At 41.2% G+C, this 21505-nt stretch overlaps 2 protein-coding genes across 5 annotated transcripts in view; both read left to right on the plus strand.

Moving 5' to 3' along the window:
• The first annotated feature begins 316 nt into the window (after positions 1 to 316).
• Positions 317 to 21505, plus strand: part of MGAT1 (alpha-1,3-mannosyl-glycoprotein 2-beta-N-acetylglucosaminyltransferase) — a 75608-nt gene continuing 54419 nt past the window's right edge. For 2 of the 4 annotated variants that reach the window (XM_067733005.1, XM_067733011.1), the window contains exon 1: positions 10588 to 10715. The gene's annotated coding sequence lies outside the window, so the exon portion shown is untranslated. Of the gene's footprint in view, positions 395 to 10587; positions 10716 to 21505 lie in introns of those variants that run through there. The other 2 variants (XM_067733009.1, XM_067733008.1) reach the window with 2 other exon arrangements.
• ZFP62 (ZFP62 zinc finger protein) lies at positions 3048 to 14458 on the plus strand. Its single transcript, XM_067732985.1, has 2 exons — positions 3048 to 5325; positions 10588 to 14458. Exons 1-2 carry the CDS (start codon positions 5298 to 5300, stop codon positions 13302 to 13304), a joined length of 2745 nt encoding a protein of 914 aa, XP_067589086.1. The 5' UTR covers positions 3048 to 5297; the 3' UTR covers positions 13305 to 14458.

The raw sequence follows: 21505 nt of genomic DNA on the forward strand, positions 1-21505 counted from the left end.
GGGTCGCCCACGCAGCCTCACTTTGTAACAGGTTACGTTCAAATACAGAGGTTATCAGGTGTTTATTCTACCGAGCCACTTATTTGCTTTATTGTCTGCCCCACCCCAGAACGTAAAGTCCTTGAAAACTGGAACTTCGTCAGTTCGCCCCCTGCTCGCGCCACAACGAGCACTGAATTTATCTTAATAGTAAAGGAACAATACTCTCTCTGCGACCACTCAGTCGCAGAGCGCCTCGGGTCACGTGCCCGAAACGGGAACTATCATCGAGTCAGTCCTCCAGCCTCCCAGAGAGGACTCGGAAGTGCCCCAGAGCCGGCGTGAGTTATTCCGGCCGGGCCGTCAGCGCTTTTGTCCCGCCGGCGGCCGGGCTCCCGCGGTGCCCCCACAGCCAGTACGTGAGTCCGAGGCCGCCCGGGCTCCCGCCCCCGGCCCTAGCCTGCCACGCCCTTCCCTTCTTGGCAGGGTGCTAGCTACCCCTCGGGTCTCGGGCGGGATCCGGGAGGAAGCGCGCCCCCTCCCCACATACATCAGGAAGCGCGTTCGGGGAAGTGGAGGGGAGGGAAGATTTCGGGCCGGCCGAGGGGTTTAGGGCTCGCCCCTGGAATATAATGGGCTCCCTGCACGCCCCACCTCCGGGCGGGTGCGAGGGGGTCAGGGCCGGGTTGGGGCTACCCGGTGCGTGCAGAAGGGCTGGGGCCCCGCACCCGTGTTTTTCAACTCTTCGCTGCTGTTTCGGGCGGGAAGGGAACACTGAAAATTAGTGCTTTAAAATAAGCCCCCGTGGCAGTTCAGTTTGGCCTTGGGATTTGAGAGTGAATACAAGCGTTGGAGGGACCCCCCCCCCCCCGCTTTATTTTTCTTTGATGGGGCAGTGATGTTGAGAGACTCTTACCGCAGGTGTGGATCGAGCCGCTGGGAGGCGCTTCTCGGCCTTCGCCCTAGGGGAGCTCACCTGTTTTACAGACAGGGGATCAGGCTGCCTGTAGCTGCCTCTCACAAGATGAGAAGGAATTGACTAGGTCCCAGGGAGAAGAAGGTCGAGGAGGCTCCTAGACCTGGGGACAGCCTGTGGGAGCCCAGGCGTGGGGATGTGAATTAGGAATGGGGAATGCCGGGGCTGGGTGTGCTGCTCTAAGACTTTTGGACTAGGAGGCCACCAGGAGTGTTTTCTTTTTGAAAACACGAGGATTTTTTCTTAAATAAGTTTTTGACTATGTAATGTATTCATATGGTTCAGATATTAAATATATGACAAGATGTCAGTGAAAAGGTTTTCTTCTGCCCAGCCGTCTGCCTAGGCCCAACCCCAGTAGATAACCAACCATACTTGTTAGGTTATTTGAGTGTATCTTCCCACAGTTTCTTTATGCAAACACTGGCAGATCTGAATGTAGTTAGTTCCTCCTTTTTTTACACAGGTGGTAAGGTACTGTTCAGAGTTCTGCCCCTTCTTTTGGTAAATCTATGTTAGAGGTCATCAGAACACAAAGAGCTTTTTTTTTTTTTTTTAATACATTGCTGTGGTATTGGACCGGACATTGTTTGGATGTTTTGGATGTCCTGTAATTTTTTAGATCTATTCAGGCCATTTGCGTTGTTTCCAGTTTCTTTGTTACATCAAACAATGGCACACCCAGGGACATTGTACCAGGGTTTATCTGAGCAAGGGTTTTTAAAGAAGGGATTAACAATGATAAAAAACTTTTGTTTTACATTAACTTTGCCATTTATTGGTAGATTGTTAAATATGTCAATACATTATTATAATAAGTCATGTAGAGTGTTTAAGGAACAAATTAAACCAAGTAACTTTTCTCTCCAGAGACTTGTGTTTATGATACTTAGCCTTACAGTAGCCTAATCAACCATCTATTAATGACTGTCTTCAAGCCAGTCTTTGCCCCTTTAGCTTCAGAAAATCTCCTTTGCTTACCTTATTCCTTAGGATGACTAGAAATCTCTTCTCCCCTACCAAGTTTGAGAGTGCTCTATTTCATTTTTTACTCTAAGGAAAAATCACCTTTAATCATAAGGATTAAGCAGTAGAACCAACTTATGTTAACCAATTACAATTCTGATACTCGTAAACTTAATGCAATAACTAAATCACAAATCGTACTCTCTGTCCATCTGCGTATCACTTTTCTCACTCCTTAGTCTCATCTTTCATTTGTCCCATCCTCCCACTTCTGTCTTCTGAGTTGGTAAGCATTTTGCCCTCACATTCCCTCTTATTTTCTCTTTTTCTTTCTCTGGTCACCTCCAAGTCCAGTATAATATCCAAGAACTTAAGACACATAATTCAGATGGTAGATTGATTTATGGAATATGGTTGGTACTCTGAAAATCCACGGTAGCTGCAGGTGTTGCACCTGTTGCTTATTGAAGTGTGTTGTTAAGGGAGGAATTTTCAACCAGAGTGAGCCACAGTTCCTCTCTTGTGAGTCTACTCTTGAGAAGTGGCTCCTGACTCTCCTGGGCAGGGATAGTAAGAGTTACAGACAGATTCTTACTATCTGCATGTTCTTTTCTAGGCATTGGTGGTAGAATGTGAACAGCATGAAGCACACATTTGCCCGGAGGTGTGGGTCATGTGTAATTTGGAAGAAGTGGATGGCTTTCTGTGGCTGAAACTTTTAACTGATGTAACTAGGTTATTGGGATGTAACCAGCTCTCTCTCTGTTGAAAACTGATTAGAGAGGAGTTCCCCATCATCAGCCTTGAGAACTTTTAAGAAATTAAACCTGTCTGTCCCTCTGTCTATGCAGGAGTTGTGCTTTTGGAGCGATTCCTTTCTTGTGTCATAGGGGACACATGAGCTAGCCACCACATCAGTCTTGATTGGATTATAATAACCTTCTAGACTGCAGGACTCAGTTCCCCCCCCCCCCCCCCCCGCTCCCAATCCATTCTCCCATTGCAACTAGTATGAGTGATCTGTATTTCTTTTAATTTTATATTATGAAGAAATGTAAACATAACTGGAAAGTAGAATAGTACAGTGAACTCCATACATCCATCACTCAGATTCAACAGTTATTAGGATTTGGCTACATTTGTTTCCCTTTTCCCTTTTTCATTTTTCTTTGTTGAAGTATTTTAAAGGAAATTCCAGACTTCATGCCATATTATCCTAGCATACTTTAGTCTTAAAAAAAAAAAAAAGATAATGGCCACAATGCCATTATCTCACACCATCCTAAATTAATTCTGATTCCTTGATTTTATCTAACAGGAATTGGTAGACTTCTGGGTCTGTGGTCTGTTTTTGTATGGCCTGCAAGCTGAGAATGGTTTTTACATTTTTAAAGTGATGTTAAAAAGCAAAGCAAAGAGAAAAAAAGGAAAAGAAAAACAAGTAATAGAGTTGTATGTGGCCAACAAAACCTAAAATGTTTTCTGTCTGGCCCTTTACTAACTCCTGATTTGATCGAATAAGTGATCTTTCAAAATGCATATCCGAGTTTGTCCCTCTTTGTCTAAAACCCCTCGGGATCAAGTCTGGACTCCTCAGTATGATGGGCAGAGCCTGGTGCAGCCCTTCTTTTTGCCCACTTATCCAGCTGTGCCTGCCATCTTCTGTTCCAGTTGTCCAGAGGGTGGTGGACACCAGCCCCTTTGCACCTGCTCTTCCCTCTGTTAGAACTATTCCTCTCTTCTTGAAGCTCTTCCTAGTTCTTTGAAGCAGAGTCTATCCCTACCCCTTCTTCCCTCATCCATGACTAGTGTCTGCCATTTTTATCGTGTTGGTTGTTTTCCTGCCAGACTCTCATACTAGTTTGCAAGTCCTTATTGGCCAGGACTTGTTTTATGCATCTCTGTGTCCCTAGGACTAGCCCAGTGGCTGCAGAGAAAAGTAGGATATGGATCATTATATAAGTTTGCTGGGCAACACTCAGTCGCAGAGATAACTGAGATACTAGAGTGTATCTTCAGTAATGTTTGTAAGGATAACTTAATATTTTGTTATTCTCTTGACTGTCTTTACAATTTAGCGCTGTCTTAGTCCTTGTGGGCTGCTATAACAAAATACCGCAGACTAAGTGGCTTATAAACAAATTTATTTTACATAGTTCTGGATGCTGGGAAGTCCAAGACCAAGGCCCCAAGGGGTGTCTGTGGTATCTCTTTTCTAAGAACACTAATCCCATTCATGAAGGCTCCACTCTTCATAACCTAAGCATCTCCCACAGACTTCCCACTTCTAATACCATCATTATGTTTTAGTGCTTTTCTGCCTGTGTGTTTGACTGAACTTTTCTTAGTCTTAGTATTGATTAATATGAATTTCATTGCAAGCCATCTGTTTTCAATGGAGCTACACATTTATATTGCTCTGTTTTGATTTGTGGTTAAGGGGATTGGATGAACTACAATCAGATGATGGGAAACTCTGCTTCCACCCAAACAGAGGAGGTTAAGCAGGGCTAGAACAGGGAGACTCCTGGAGTCTGCCTAGGTTAGAGAGGTAAACAGTGAAGTATTTGTGATTTCATGTAGACCTGGCCAGTCAGCAGCCAATCAAACAAGGAATCCGAGAGGACATGAAGGGAACTGAGAATTAGCCTGTCAGAGAGAGGGGAAAGGGTCCATCTGGCTCAAGCATTAGTAAGTGTGGTGTCAGCAAGGGGTGAATTAGCATGGCCCCTTTGGTGTTTAGCAAGTCACTCCAGCTGGCCAGATGCAGAAGGCTTCAAGCACACTAGGTAGCCTGGGAACACCCACTGGGGAGTGTTCACGTGTGCATTTTACAAAATTCTTGACAGTTATTGGAAGAGAATTGGAAAGGGATAAGAATGAAGGTAGGGAGACTATGGCAGGAGTTCAGAAGGGAATTTAGGAGGGCTTAAACTAAGGCCCTAGCAGTGGAAATGGAGTGGGGGGTGGCGGCATGAGAACTGTGTAGGCAGTGGAATCAGCTGGTCTTAAGCGGTCTTTTGGATGTGGAGTGGTGAGGGAAAGAGAAGTGCCCGAGACAGGTGGATATGAGGCTCTATAATTGAAGAGAGGAGTGTGGGCCAGAGATGAGGTTCTACAAGACAGCTTGTAGGAGCCACGCATATATATGGGACTGCCCAGGGAGAGCATGTAGAGTCACAAGAGGAGAGGTTCAAGACGGGACAGGGAGCCAGGAACATCCAAGGGCTAGCAGGCAGGGGAGTCAGCACCTGGCCCTGAAGAAGCTAATGCAGCATGGTCTGAGTGGAAGAATTCAGATTAAATAGATGAGGCATGAGGGGAGACGGGACGTGAAGACCACTTTTCCAGGACACAACTGTGAACAGGAGACAGGATGGCGAAAGCAGTACCTGGAGGGGAAGGTATAGTTGAGAGAATTTTAAATTTACATTTTGACATTTTTAAACTTTTTATTTGGAAATAATTTCAAATATGTAGAAAAATTTTAAGGGTAAGAATAGTGAAAAAAATACCCTTTACTCATTTACCTGTGGTTAACATTCTACTTCATTTTGTCTTCTCTCTCTTGCTCTTTCATGCATATCTATCCATCTATCTATTTTTTTCCTAAACCATTTGAGGGTAACTTACATACATCATGCATGGCCCTTTATCCCTAAACACTTCAGTGTATATTTATAGGGATATTCTCTTGCATAACTACAGTATAATTGTCAACTTGAATAAATTTAAATTTGATATTACTTTTGCCTAACTTATCATACATACTCCAGTTCCATCAGTTGGCACGATTTTTTTTTTTTTTTTTTGCTGTATGCGGGCCTCTCACTGTTGTGGCCTCTCCCGTTGCGGAGCACAGGCTCCGGACGCGCAGGCCCAGCGGCCATGGCTCACGGGCCCAGCCGCTCCGCGGCATGTGGGATCTTCCCGGACCGGGGCACGAACCCGTGTCCCCTGCATTGGCAGGCGGACTCTCAACCACTGCGCCACCAGGGAAGCCCTGCACGATTATTTTTCATAAAGCTTGTCCCTTCACTGCATATCCAGGTGAGGTCAGGTATTGAATTTGTGGTCAAATCTCTGCAGGCTTCTTTCATATGGAACATTTCTATAGCCTTTCTTTGTCTTTTATGAAAATGACATTTTTGAAGAATACAGATAGCTTTTAGTAGAATGTTCTTTATTTTGGATTTATCTGATCTACCTGATGTTTCCCTGTTTCATTTCAGGTAATGCATTCTTATAGGTGATGTGTCCTCAGGGCATCACTTCTGGAAGCACATGATGTTTATCTGCCCCCACTGACAATATTAACTTAAGACCCCTAGCCAAGATTCTCCACTGTGTAATTACTATTTTACCCCTTGCGGTCTATGGGAGAATATTCTAAGACCATGCATATATCCTGCTCCTTGTCAGAATTTCTCCCTAGATTTAGAATCCATTGATAATTCTTCCCTGATCCAGTCTTTACCTTGATAGTTGCAGAATGCTGAGTTTTTTCTTGCAGCTCTACTACTGCCTCCACATTTACCAACCGGCCCTGGCATTCTGCTGTCAGCAAGAGGCCTCCCTTTCTCCCCTGTTTGTGCCTGTGTGTACTCAAGAAATCCTATTTTCAATGGCTTACAATTCTTTACATAATTATTATGGAGCCTAAATTCGATGTTGAAGCTGGGTCTTGTGCCCACATTTTTGTTTTGTTTTAAGCATCTCCTTATTTGCTGGCCTAACAGGATGTCTCAGCTCCTTTTGTACCTATCCTGCCCCCAGCCTGGAATCCTCCTGCTTCCTTTTACTAGGTTGTGGTAGTAGAGACACAGAACAAGGTGCTAGATGTGTGCTGGTTAACTCAGGTATTTTTGCTTCTTAGCTGTCAGCAGACAGAGCTAGAGAATATATATACATTTACACCTGTATACATACAAATTTAAATACATGTGAATATACATTTATATGATGTGCACATTTATATATAATTTAGAAATCATGAGTTCACACCAGTACCTCCAATTTGTCCACAAAGGGTTCTTTCTTATCTTCTCCTGTTCCATATTTTTATATTCCTTCTTCCTCCAGGAGGGCCCTGGCTCGCAACTAAATCAACACATTTACTCAGTCTCATAATAGATCTAAAATTGTTTCTGAATTGTTTTGCCCATTCCACTACAGAAAGCAAACCTGCTAAAAAGGATTGTTTGCAGCTCTTCCCCACTTCCCCCTCCAGCCTTCCCAAGACTGAGAGTATATAGTATAGTCACATACTATGTACCCAAGTGACATGGGTTAGTTCTTTGTTTCTTTTTTGTTTCCTTCTTGTTATGGTATTCATGTGAAACACAAATGAGTTAATTTGTTTCTGTTCAGTTTCTGGTTTCACTTTCCCGTTGTCCAGTTTTGTCACTGATTTAATTTTATTCTTTGAGTCTGCAGAACATGATCATGCTTCCGTGGGTAAAGACTATACAAAAAGCTGTACTCGAGCATCTCTCTCCCCTCTCCCTTCTGTTCTGTTCCCCCACCCTACCCCTTATAGGTAACAGGCTTCACTGTTCTGTGGATTCTCACATTACTGAAAAGATAAGCAGCTGTATGCTTGTTTTTTTTATTTTCTTACGTAGAATGTAGCATATATGCTTTTCTTCACTTTACAACCTATCATGGAAATTGCTTCCTATCAATTTATGGAAATGTTCCTCATTCTTTTTTAGTTCTCCAGTGTGTATATGTGCTATTGTAGTTTATTTAACCAGTCTTCTGTGCTTGGACATGTAGGTAGTTTTCCAAATTTTGTAATTAAAAATAAGGCTACGATGAATAACTTTGTGCATATATACTTTTGTATTGTTGGAAGTGTATCTTTGGTTTGAATTCCTAGATGGGATTTCTCTATTAGAGAATAATGCATACATAGTTGTGTAGATATTGGCAAATTTCCTTCAACAGGGGTTATGCCAGTTTGCATTCCCAGTAATGGATGAGAATGCCTGTTTCCCCACAGCCTCACCCACAGAGCATATTGTTAAGTTTTTGAATATTTGCCAATCTGATAGATGAGAAAGGGGATCTTTATATAGTTCTTATTTGCATTTCTCTTATTACGAGTGAAATTGAAAACATGTTTAAGGGCCATTTTAGTTTTTCTTTTTGTGAATTGTCTTCATGTCTTTTGCCCATTTTTCTGTAGGATTTTTAGACTCTTTTTCTTCAACTTTTAAAAATTCTTAGTATATTAGAGATATTATCACTTATATAAGCACTTATATATGATGTATCTTGCAAATATTTTCTTCCACCTTGTCATTTATTTGTTGATTTTGCTTATGGTATTTTTGCCATGAAATTTTACTTTTATTTCTACATAGTCCAGTTTATTAATGTTTTCATTTATTGCATCTGGGTCATAGAAAACTTTCTCTATACTTAGGTTATGGAGGCATTCACCCATGTTTTCTTCTAGCATTTGTATAGTGTTTTTAATATTTAGAGATCTGCTACGTTTGGAGTTTATTCCTGTGAATGGTGTAAAGAATAGATCTAGTTTTATTTTTTTCCAAATGGCTTTATACTTGTTCCAACACTATTAAAAAGACCGTTTTTGCCTCAATAATTTGATATACCATCTTTATCATATACTTGATTTCTTTGTGTAATTGGGATTATTCTGAATTTTAATTCTATTCTGTTTATTTATATACCAATACCACACTGTTTTAGTTGTAACAGCCTTTTGGCATATTTAGATATCTAGTATGGTTAGTTCTCCTCCCTTGTAGCTCTTCCTTTTCTTTTTTTCCCCCTGACAAATTTTGTGGGTTTCCCTGGCAGTTTTAGGGGATTAGTTTTATGGCTGTAGAAACTTGAACGTCTTTCTCTTTTCAGGGCTGAGGGTGAGTAGAGGTGGAGGGGCCAAGGCCAAAGGGAATGGATGGAGCAGGGTCTCTGATGTGATGGGAGCAGGATTCAGATGAACGGTGTGTTGCTGTTGATGGTCTGGAATTCCACTGCCCACCCAGTAGCACTCACATTTTAAATGGCATGGACTGTTCTGCCCAAGGAAGTAAAGAAAGGGAGCAAGGAACTAGGTCATGCCAGCATTTCTCAGTGACTTCTAATGATCTCTTACCTAATATTACTTAATAGTCATTTTGTGAAGCTTTCTCAGATGAACCACCTTTTTAAAATGTCTACTGAGTGATTCTTTGTTTTATCTTCCTGGTGATATTCTGGGTTCCTAGCTCCTCCTGTTCTGTAAATTTAAATTCAGAGTCCATCATTCCAATCCCATAAGCATAAGTTCGATCATGAGTGTGATTCTTTATATGTGTCTACTCCAGAGTATATATCTTACTTTTAGTGCCCTTGTTTTCTCGTCACATGTTCAAATATAGTTTCTAAGTAGAACTACAGAGTACCAACCAAGAGGGTCTGATACCCAGGGTAAGAGGGGAAGTCTGAATTTTAACTAAGTCTAATCACAAATGTCTAAATGTCTAAGGTTGGGGAACAACTAGTTTAGAACTGTTTGTTTTGTTCTCAAGAGTCAGTCTTTTAGCAGGTGGATGCTGACGGAGTGCCAGCTGTGTGTAGAGTGCCTTCAGGGGAACAGAGAGTCACTGCCTGGGCCCTAAAATCTGCTTTGAGAAGGGGTTTACCTTTCCTGAGTCCTGTGGATTATCCTCAGGTTGTAGCCCTGATCCAGTAACCTGACCTTGATTAAATAATAAAGTAGATGGTATAGCATATAGAACTACCCAAGTCACTGGCATTGTTCTCCATACCTTATATATGTTATTTAATGTAATACTCACAACAGTTCTGTTGCCCTCATTTTACAGATGAGGAAACTGTGGCATAAAGAGGTTAAATAACTTTCTTGAGGTCATACAGCTAGGTATTTGAACTTAGGCAGTATTATTATCCTTTGCTTGATGGTTTGTGTTTTAGCTTCTGATCTTTGATATGCTCTGACTGCAGTTAGCCGGTTCATAAAGTAGGAGTGAAAGCCTCTGCCTGGCAAGCCAGAGTGTGTTCTTCCATATAGAGTTCCTCCCTGACTAACCGCTCTCCAGGGTCAGTGTTTTCCTTGGAAGGGAAATCTAGGCGGGCCACACCAACGACAGGCAGCAGCAGCTTGTTTTCTTTCTCAAGTCTGATGTGACTGTCCTCATGATTTCATAACCAATTCCCCAATACCTCTACTCATGTACTGATTTCTCCTTTAGTTTTGCTTGCCTGCCCTCTGCTGATTATGTCTTCTTAGCTTTTGTTTTATTACTCTTTCAGTCTCCTATTTTTCAGAAATTACTTCTACCCACTGTTTGTTTTTCCAAGACTAGGTGGCATTTTTCAGAAATTGATCAATGTTGCCTTTGGTTCTGTGCGTCATTCCAACCCGTTTCAACTTGCCCTCATGCTAAGCTGTTATGCAAGAATAGAAAAGCTCTCTGTTCCATTGACAATCCAGGGCTCTAGCATTTTAGCATTAGCTCCACAGGGACAGAAATTTTGGCATGTCCACCACTGTATCCTCAGCAGTTAAAAATGGTACCTATCACACAGCATGTAGTCAATAAACAATTGTTGAGTGAATGAGTGAATTTGGATGTAATTCCTTCAGTTTCTTCTAAAGTGAAGGTATCATTTTCATTTTCTTGGTTTAGTGTCACATTTGAAGACGAGGGGCACTGAGGATGAGGAATCAACTGAAAAGTGTGAAAATATTGGAAATGCAGAATCTGTGTGGCCAAAAATGGAAGGTCTTCACAAGGATCATATGCAGGAATCTAAGGTTGGTGAAACTTGTGATTGGGATAGCAAGGTAGAGAATCAGATGGAAAAGCCTGAGGGAAAAAGAATGAAGGAAGACAAAAGTGGCATCAGGGAAAAGATTGGCAAAACCAAGAATACAGCAAATATAAAGACAGAACAGGAAGATGAGGCATCTGAGAAAAGCTTACATCTGAGCTCAAAACATGTTACACACCAACCTGTCTGTATAGAACAGAAAAGCAGTGAACAAGGCAAATGTGTGGAGAGCATTAATGGAAACTCTCATCCCATTCTACAGCAGAAAACCAGTGCTGTTAAGAAATCACATAAATGTGATGACTGTGGGAAATCCTTCAAATATAATTCTCGACTTGTTCAACATAAAATTATGCACACTGGTGAAAAACGCTATGAGTGTGATGACTGTGGGGGGACTTTCCGGAGCAGCTCGAGCCTTCGAGTCCACAAGCGGATCCATACTGGGGAGAAGCCGTACAAGTGTGAGGAATGTGGGAAAGCCTACATGTCCTACTCCAGCCTTATAAACCACAAAAGCACCCATTCTGGGGAAAAGAACTGTAAGTGTGATGAGTGTGGAAAATCCTTCAATTATAGCTCTGTTTTGGACCAGCATAAAAGGATCCACACTGGGGAGAAGCCCTATGAATGTGGTGAGTGTGGGAAGGCCTTCAGGAACAGCTCTGGTCTCAGAGTCCACAAAAGGATCCACACAGGTGAGAAGCCCTATGAATGTGACATCTGTGGGAAAACCTTCAGTAATAGCTCTGGCCTTAGAGTCCACAAAAGGATTCACACAGGGGAGAAGCCCTATGAATGTGATGAGTGTGGGAAGGCCTTCATTACTTGCAGAACACTTCTAAATCATAAAAGCATCCACTTTGGAGATAAACCTTATAAATGTGATGAGTGTGAGAAATCGTTTAATTATAGCTCTCTCCTCATTCAGCATAAAGTCATCCACACTGGAGAGAAACCTTATGAATGTGATGAATGTGGAAAGGCCTTCAGGAACAGCTCAGGCCTTATAGTGCATAAAAGGATCCACACAGGAGAGAAACCTTACAAATGTGATGTCTGTGGCAAAGCATTCAGCTATAGCTCAGGCCTTGCAGTCCATAAAAGCATTCACCCTGGGAAGAAAGCCCATGAATGTAAGGAGTGTGGAAAATCATTCAGTTATAACTCACTTCTTCTTCAGCATAAAACGATTCACACTGGAGAGAGACCTTATGTATGTGATGTGTGTGGAAAAACTTTCAGAAACAATTCAGGACTCAAAGTCCACAGGCGGCTTCATACTGGGGAAAAACCATATAAGTGTGATGTGTGTGGAAAAGCCTATATCTCACGCTCTAGCCTTAAAAACCACAAAGGAATCCATCTTGGGGAGAAGCCCTATAAATGTAGTTATTGTGAGAAATCCTTCAATTACAGCTCTGCCCTTGAACAGCATAAAAGGATTCATACAAGGGAGAAACCCTTTGGGTGTGATGAGTGTGGAAAAGCCTTCAGAAATAATTCAGGCCTTAAAGTACATAAACGAATCCACACTGGGGAGAGACCTTACAAATGTGAAGAATGTGGGAAAGCCTACATCTCACTCTCAAGCCTTATAAATCATAAAAGTGTACACCCTGGGGAAAAGCCCTATAAGTGTGATGAGTGTGAAAAAGCCTTCATCACATACCGAACCCTTATAAATCACAAAAAAATTCATCTTGGGGAGAAGCCCTACAAATGCGATGTGTGTGAGAAATCTTTTAATTACACCTCACTCCTTTCTCAACACAGAAGGGTCCACACTAGAGAGAAACCTTATGAATGTGACAGGTGTGAGAAGGTCTTCAGAAACAACTCAAGCCTTAAAGTGCATAAAAGAATCCATACTGGTGAGAAGCCCTATGAATGTGACGTGTGTGGAAAAGCGTACATCTCACACTCAAGCCTTATTAACCATAAAAGTACCCACCCTGGCAAGACACCCTACACGTGTGATGAATGTGGAAAAGCTTTTTTCTCAAGCAGAACTCTTATAAGCCATAAAAGGGTCCATCTTGGGGAGAAACCCTTCAAATGTGTTGAGTGTGGGAAATCTTTTAGTTACAGCTCTCTCCTTTCTCAACACAAAAGGATCCATACAGGGGAAAAACCCTATGTGTGCGATAGGTGTGGGAAGGCATTCAGGAACAGCTCAGGCCTCACAGTGCATAGAAGGATCCACACAGGTGAGAAGCCCTATAGATGTGATGAGTGTGGGAAGGCATACATCTCACACTCAAGTCTTATCAACCATAAAGGTGTCCATAATGGGCAGCAGCCGTATAATTGTGAGTGTGGGAAATCCTTCAATTACAGATCAGTCCTTGACCAACACAAAAGGATCCACACTGGAAAGAAGCCATACCAATGTAACGAGTGTGGGAAGGCTTTCAATATCAGATCGAATCTCACCAAGCATAAAAGAACCCATATTGGGGAGGAATCTTTAAATGTAACAAATATGGGAAGTCATAGTAGCACATCACAGAAGAGAACTCACGAGGGAGGGAATGCTCTGGATGGGACCAGGATGAGCATGTCTCTGTAGGAGGCAGAGCTTATCTAGTATTAGAGAACCCAAATGGAAGAAAAATCTTACAAGAGTGTCTGAGGTCCTTGTTCATGGCTTATAGTTTACATAGTATAAGTGAAACCATGAGTAATTTTTTTCTCTGTGATTTTCAATCATAGCCAGGAAGGAAGGTTCCAGTGTCAAAGTAGTTGAGCCCTTATGGAATATAAAATAGTTCGTACTGGGGATAAAACCTATCAAAGTTATGGAGTATGAGACAACCTTCAAAATAAGTAGATATTTCTGGACATAAAAAACACAAATGAGAAAAAGACTTCAATTAGAAGTCTCATAGTCACCATCAGAAAGTTCATATTTGGGTAAATTATGTGAATAGAAATGTAGGAAATTCAGGTGTAGCTTTGAATTCCAATTATCCATTGGTCAGTGGAAAAGATCCAAGAAGGACCTCCAGTAGGCAAATTCAGGGAGGGGCAGGCTTCAGGGAATATAAATTAATATCATAGTGGTCATGAAGAATAACTTTGATTTAACTGATTTGCGGGGAGTGATGACAACTTCTGAAATAAAATTTGGATTTCATTGTAGGAAGTGTAAAAAGTGTAGACGTATAAATCTAACAGGAGATAGAAGAGAGTCACTCATAAATAAATTCAAGTTGATTGGACTGTTGTAATGTTGTGCTATACATTATTGAATGGGTGAAACTTTAAAATTTTTCAAATGAACCCTCTCAATAAATGATGAATGTGTGATAAGTGAAAACCTCACACATTATGCTACAAATGAAGAGTTATACCATGGACAGAAATTCAGCACATTCAATAACTAATGGAACACATCTTCAACATGAATTTGTACCTTACACAAAAAGAATTGATTCAGGGATTCCTATGAATAGGAATGATGAGAAGGAGAGCATTTTATTGCAAGAGCTAAAAAGCTAAGTATCTACCAGTAATGGAGGAATAGGAGGAAATTCATGCTTCTTAACAATCCTGTTAAATGTTTGATTGTGTTACTGTAAAGATTTCATGCACTGCGTGTGTGTATTGTCTGTTGTAAAATGTTGTGAATACTTTATTCAGGGCTCACTCTCGGCCATGAAGAGCCAGATAGTTGTGGCAAGGTAAGGTGAAACTCCAATAAAGGAATTCTTCAAAAGTAAACAGGCTGTTACATACTTTAGGTGGAGTATCATACAGAGAGAGCCATTTGTTTGTCTTATCTTTGGGGGGTAAGTTATACCAGATCCAAACCAAGGAGTGCCCAGGGGACTCATCTCACAGGGCTAGTAGCTCACATTTCATGAGAAATTAGGTTGTGCCTCCACCAGGAGAAGTGCAAATTGGATTAATCCTCATACTGGGGCTGGATCATAACCCCTGGGAGTGGACAGGCTGTGTGAGTGAGGAGTCACAACAGAGAAACAGTTCTCTTGGGAACAGATAGAATTTAACAAAATATTGTTAACTATGTGTAAGACTGTTAACCCGAAGAGTGAAAAGCAAGTCTTCTGAGAATTAAGTAACCTGTCTGAGAATACTCCAGGTGGGGCTTATCAGTAGAGATGGAGTTGTAAGTCAGGTCTCTCTGGCTCCAAAATCCACTCTTTACAAGAGAATAGTCTCTGGACAGATAGTTTTCTGATTCTCTCTAGGATTCCTGTTTCCAAACATACAGTTTCCATACCTCTCTTTAGAAGTATTTCTTTCACTTTGCCTCCAAACAAGGTAAGTTTTGATGGAGGAGGGTGGAGGTGGGGGAGGGATAGTTGTAGAAAAGGGAGAGGGAAAGAGCATTTCTGCCACTCAATTCCACTTTGAAATGTCATGACCACACTTGCTCTTTGTCCTTCTCTACATGCAGCACTGGCAAACCTGACCCTATCCACAGACATGGATTAGTGTATTCAGCAAATATTGTTGAGGATCTGCTAGGCACATCCATTGTCCTAGGTACTAGGAAGCAGGAGTAGATAGAGGAGAGAGACCCACAGCAAAGCCACCCTAATGGATGCTGAACTAAACTGTGGGCTTTCCAAGGAAAGTGACTTCCACCTACTGGGAAGGGAGGCACCGATGACATCTGAGCAGGATGTTGAGTTGGGTCCTTTTAAGAGAAGAATGGGAAAAATAGGATGGCCTGATCAAAGGGAGCGTTGGAAATGCTCATGCATTGTCCAGAGTAGCCAGTCCCTGGTAGTTCTGGTGTACAGTGGGCAGAAAGGAAAGAGGCCATGGAGTATTGATTTCCAGTGGTCACTGAGCATCGACCAATCTTTTCATTGGCTGAATATAGGGCCAGCTCTAACTGTTTTAGATGATCAGGTTACTTAAGGTTTCCATGTGGCCAGGGCTGTTGGTGTGCCTGTGGCTTGAAGTCCCCAATCCCCTCACACACACACATCTACATGAGCTCCACCTGGACCTAATGTGTCACCTACTTTTGAAAGAGACACAGGTTAAATAACAAGGGAGAAGACAGCTACCACAGGAATGGGGATTCTGAGCACCCCAGCCCACTGAGCACCACCTCGTGCTCATGTTCCTACTACAGCCTCCATTGACTTGGACACATGGAAAATGGGCCCACAGTCTACCTAGGGCCAGATATGTGCTTCTTGGACTGATCCCAGATGAGGAGGGGTCTTCAGGTCTCCAGCCACTCCAGGCAGACTGTGAAGAACAGATCCAGTGAGCTGGTGCAGCTGCATCTGTTCAAGGCCACCTCAGGACTTGAGCTGGTTTAGGGACCACCAGCCACCACCACCTCCCAGAGGATGTCTGACATGCAAGAAAAATAAAATTGCCAAGGTGTAGGTAAATTGAAACACTGTGTTTTTTAAAATGCCATGTCTAATTCTCAAGGCTAAAAGATAAATAGAATTGGAATATTGGACAATAGTAGGTAAATTGGAAGCTGGGACATCTGTGTGAAAGCAGGCTAAAGTGCTTGTATTATTTAGGAGGAGGGTGAAGATGCTGTTTAACTCTAGATTTTATTGAGTTAAATATGGTAAAATGTCATGGGCAAGGACTAGAAGGATAGAAATAAAGCATATAAATCTAAAAATCTTGACTGGAAAATCTCAAAGTCTAGAAAAGAAAAAATGATGTTGAAAAGGTGAGACAGTACTTTGTTTCTGGTGAAGGTAGTCTAGGTTCTTTGGATCAGTTTCCCACCTGTTTTTTAAAATGCAGGTGGTGTGCCCTCCCTTCCCCTTAAAAGAGCATGGAGGCTGAAAAGACTGCAGTTAAAACAGGTAGGGCTGTTTTAAGGTGGGATCTCGTCATCAGAGGTGAACACCAAAGCAGCTTAGACCGCAGACTTTGCTGATGATGCAGAGTTAGGCACCACTTCACCAGCCACAGAGAGTAAGAGAGAGAGGATGATAGGGCCAGGTTCACCCAAGGTGATGAATCTTATAGGTGACTCTTCTGAAGTTAAACTGGGTTCCCAGAGTACTACACCGTCAGGACAAAAAACCCAAATCTAGACCCATCCCCCTCCCCACCCCCAGGGTACTTTAGAGACTGACCTCGTTACCGAGCATAGCAATAGGATTGAAGAAAAAGAGAAAAGAGAACATCCTGACAATTTGTGGTCCCTGACCAGCCCTTACAACCCAGGTAAACACAACTTGAGCCCTGGCAGAAGCAAATAAAAGTTCCTCAGAAGAGGACTCCTTCAATTTAGACCTCAGGTAACGATTTTTCAGGGGAAATAGTCAGCAAGCAGTCAAAGATAATCAGGCATATAAGGAAAAAAGGCAGCACGGCTGGAAACCAGCAGAAAAACAGACCCACATAGACGTCACATTAGAATTATTGGGTGCGTTTGTGAAAACGACCGCTTAAAATATTTAAAGATGTATTTGGCAACAGATTGTGAAACAGGAGGAATGAGAATTGGTGAGCTGAAAGATAGGTTTGAAGTAGTTATCCAGAATGCAGCATGGAGATGGAGAAATATGGGAAAACTCAGAAAGATGGAATGGTCTCACTAGGAAGTTTTAACATATATTTAACCACAGTCTTAGAAGGCAAAGACAGAAGAAAAGGGACAAAGGTAATTGGGCTGAGAATATTCCAGAACTGATGAAAAATAACAGGTCTATAGATTTAAAAGCTCAAAGAATACAAATTAGGATAAATTTACAAAGTCATATCTATGTGCATCATAGTGCAACTGCAGGAAATCAAAGAAAAAAATTAACAGCCGAAGATTTAAAAATTACCTTCAAAGGAACAGACTTCTCAACAGCAACAATGGAAGCCAAATGAGTGGAATGAAAATGTCAGTATAAAGGTAGAAAATAACTGTCAACCTAGAATTTTATACCTGGTGAAGATATCTGTTAGGAATGAGGACAAAATAAGCACATTTTAAGACAATTTGTTCCATTCATTCCCTGCTGACCCTCACTAAAGGAAATTTTAAAGAATGCACTTTAATATAGAAGGAAAGTGATCCCAGGTGGGGTTTTGAGATGCGAAAAGAAAGAACAAAATAGGTGAGCAAATGTAATAACATTTTATACCAAACAATAAAAACGCAGAGTTGTTAAGATAGGCTTAAAATACCAGACAAGACTGATAAATAAGAGAGAGTAAAAAGGATTGAGGTATTAGGGTGAAGGTTTTGGTTACTCTTGTGAATATTGTAAAATCTAGAGGAATCATAAAAATACAACATATAATTTCAATACTAGTAGAAAATTTTAAGCAAAAAGGTAAATTTAAAAAGAGGGGTGACACTACTGGGCATATACCCTGAGAAAACCATAATTCAAAGAGTCATGTACCAAAATGTTCATTGCAGCTCTCTTTACAATAGCCAGGACATGGAAGCAATCTAAGTGTCCATCGACAGACGAATGGATAAAGAAGATGTGGCACATATATACAATGGAATATTACTCAGCCATAAGATGAAACGAAATTGAGATATTTGTAGTGAGGTGGATGGACCTAGAGTCTGTCATACAGAGTGAAGTAAGTCAGAAAGAGTAAGACAAATACCCTATGCTCACACATATATATGGAATCTAAGAAAAAAAAAAAGTCATGAAGAACCTAGGGGTAAGACGGAAATAAAGACACGGACCTACTGGAGAATGGACTTGAGGATATGGGGAGGGGGAAGGGTAAGCTGTGACAAAGTGAGAGAGTGGCATGGACATATATACACTACCAAACGTAAAATAGCTAGTGGGAAGCAGCCGCATAGCACGGGGAGATCAGCTCGGTGGTTTGTGACCACCTAGAGGGGTGGGATAGGGAGGGTGGGAGGGAGGGAGACACAAGAGGGAAGAGATATGGGAACATATGTATATGTATAACTGGTTCACTTTGTTATAAAGCAGAAAGTAACACACCATTGTAAAGCAATTATACTCCAATAAAGATGTTAAAAAAAAAAAAAGGGTGTGAGACCAAAAAAAGATGGTAAATCTTCCCCAAAAATACCAATATTTAATTTAATTTCACTAAATGACAAAGATTGTCAGACAGTGTCTCTTCGGGCTGCTATAACAAAGTACCACAGACTGCGTGGCTTTTAAACCACAAAAATGTTAATTCTCAAGTTTAGGAGGCTGGAAGTCCAGAGTGATTAGAGATCAGCATTGTTGGGTGAAGGCTTTCTTCAGGGTTGCAGACTTCTTGTTGCATCCTCACATGGCAGAAGGGGCTGGGGAGTCATGTGGGGTCTCTTTTATAAGAACACTAGTCCCATTCATGAGGGCCCCACCCTGATGACCTAATCACCCCCCAAAGGCCCCCACCTCCTAACACCATTACACTGTGTATTAGGATTCCAACCTGTGAATTTTGGGGAAACACAAACATATAGACCGTAGCACATAGGGCGAAAGTACAAAACCCCACTATGTTGCTGCTTACAAAAGACTCAAATATAAGGACACAAAGTCTGAAAGTAAAAGAATGGAAAGAAGTTATATGAAGCCAGTAGAAAACTGGTGTAGCTTTACTAATATTAGATGGAACAGGGACTTCAAGGCACAAACCATTCCAGAGATAAAGGGAGGTTTACATTAAGACAAAAGTTTCAGGGAAGAAAAAACACTGGGAAGATAGAACAGTTATAAGTTAGTATCTACCTAATAAATATGCAGAACTCAAAGGAGAAATATAAAATCTACACTCATGATGAGAGATTTTTTTTCACCTCTCTTTAGTTAATAGGACAAGCAGACTAAAAATTGGTAAAGACACAGATTTAAACAATAAGATTAACAAGCATTCTAACGCATATGCATGGAACAATGCACCAGTGTATCAAGGATGCATATTTTCTCTCAAGAACACATGAAACATTTTCAAAAATTGATCTACACAATGGCGTGTGTCAATTATATTACAATAAAGTTGGGGGGGTGGGGATGACGTATATGCTGGACCATAAAGTAAATCTCAACAAAATTTAAATAATTGAAATTAAATTAGAAAGTAATAATAAAAAGTACCTAGAACATGTCTATTAAGAAATTTACAAATACACTTTAAAATCATGGTTCAAAGAAGAAAGTATTTTCAACTGAATGACAATGAAAATACTACATATCAAAACCAGAGGGATATTGCTTAGGCAGTGCTTAGAGAGAAATTTACAGCCTAGAAAGATATTTCAGAAAACCTGGTAATCACCAAAGCAACATCTCAAAAAGTAGAACAATCAAAATAAATCCTAACGAAAGTTAAAATAAGGAAGTAATAAAGAGCAGAAAAAAACAAAATAGAAAAATATAGAGAACAGAGCTAAACGTCTGTTTCAAATCTGGTGAGACTGATCAAGAAAAAAAGAGAAAGCATGAATAACCGAAGTCAGGAATAAAAAGGGGAATGCAGAGAACTGTAAATTTTTCTTCTCTGAACATACACTGACCTCCTTGCTCTCTGCTATTCTGAGAGAATAGCTCACTCCTAAATTCCTGAGTCAACAATTCCGAGAACAGGATGTAACAGGCCCAATGTGCCAAATCAGGAAGAAAAACTAATTTCTGTAAGATTGCGATACCAACCTGACCAAAACCCACCAAAATCGCACTGTTCAGTGCTGCTTTTGTTTCTTTCCCCTATAAAACTGCTTTCATTCCTCAAGTTTGATGAGACGTTCCCTTTCAAACTCCCTGTTGCAACAGTTTGAATAAATTCCCTTTTAGTTGAAGTCTCAGCGAATTTCTAAAGTTTTATGTTACAAATGCTACAGACATTAAAACAGTAAGATATTATGTCACAATTTTTTGCCAATAAATTAGAAATTTTATGTGAACTGAGGAAATTCCTAGGGAGGAGAAAAACTTAACCAAAACTTACTAAAGGTCTCATGGCTTATGGATGTGGGGAGTATGGGAAAGACTCTGAAATTAGTTCAGTTCATATGGAATTCACAGGAGGGGCACGCGGAGGGAGGAGCAATAAAACAGGAAGGGAAAACCATAATAAACAGTGAGTTTAGAAAAGGCTTCCATAGGAGTGTGCTCTCTATTTCTAGCAAATTTGTCGGAAAGTGAAAGCCTGAAAAATAATTTCATCTTGGTTTATGTACAGAGACACTAAGCGTGAAATGGTACTGAATACCAGTCATGCAATGCAAGGAACTTTTCCCTCATGAGATTCAAAACTGAGAAATGATCACCTGAGGATCAGTTAGCTGAGGACAGACAGTGGGGACGTGAAGTCTGCATCAGGAACTTAAGGTTTCCCACGGAATTCCCTGGGAGGTCTCTCCATGCCTCTTCCCCAGCCTCAGCTGAGGGCCTTGGCTGGAGACATGCAGAAGGAAGTCAGAATACTTAACTCGATTCTTCTTTCCATTGAGTGTTCCCATTTAGACCTGGCAGATCTTCTCAGGCTATGAATAGTATCAGTTATGCTCAGGAAGGAGTTTGTGTGAATCCCATGTAGAGAGGTGACATAGTGTAGTAGCCAAGAGCACAGTCTCTCCGCCATGAAGCCTCGGTTCAAATAAGGACTCTCACTTATTCCCTGATGACTTTAGACAAGTAACTAAACCTTCTATTTTTTGCTTGTGTGTCCTCATCTACCTCTTGTTGGGATAATAATAACAACCTCAGAGGTTGTAATGAAGGTTGGAGAAGTTAGTGTTATTAGAGCCCTTAGAACTGTGCCTGGACTGAGAAGCATTTGTAGAAGGGTGTGGGAAGTAAGTCTGGCAGTGTGGTGACCCCT

This window comes from Pseudorca crassidens, chromosome 3 (genome assembly GCF_039906515.1).
Source record: "Pseudorca crassidens isolate mPseCra1 chromosome 3, mPseCra1.hap1, whole genome shotgun sequence".
Lineage (NCBI taxonomy): Eukaryota > Metazoa > Chordata > Mammalia > Artiodactyla > Delphinidae > Pseudorca > Pseudorca crassidens.

Bases quoted from the DNA above. Each gene is read 5' to 3' on its own strand.
- ZFP62 (XM_067732985.1), top strand. From the start codon at position 5,298: ATGGCGAAAGCAGTACCTGGAGGGGAAG. The intron at 5,326-10,587 runs GTATAGTTGAGA...TTCTTGGTTTAG, and splicing joins AGCAGTACCTGGAGGGGAAG to TGTCACATTTGAAGACGAGG.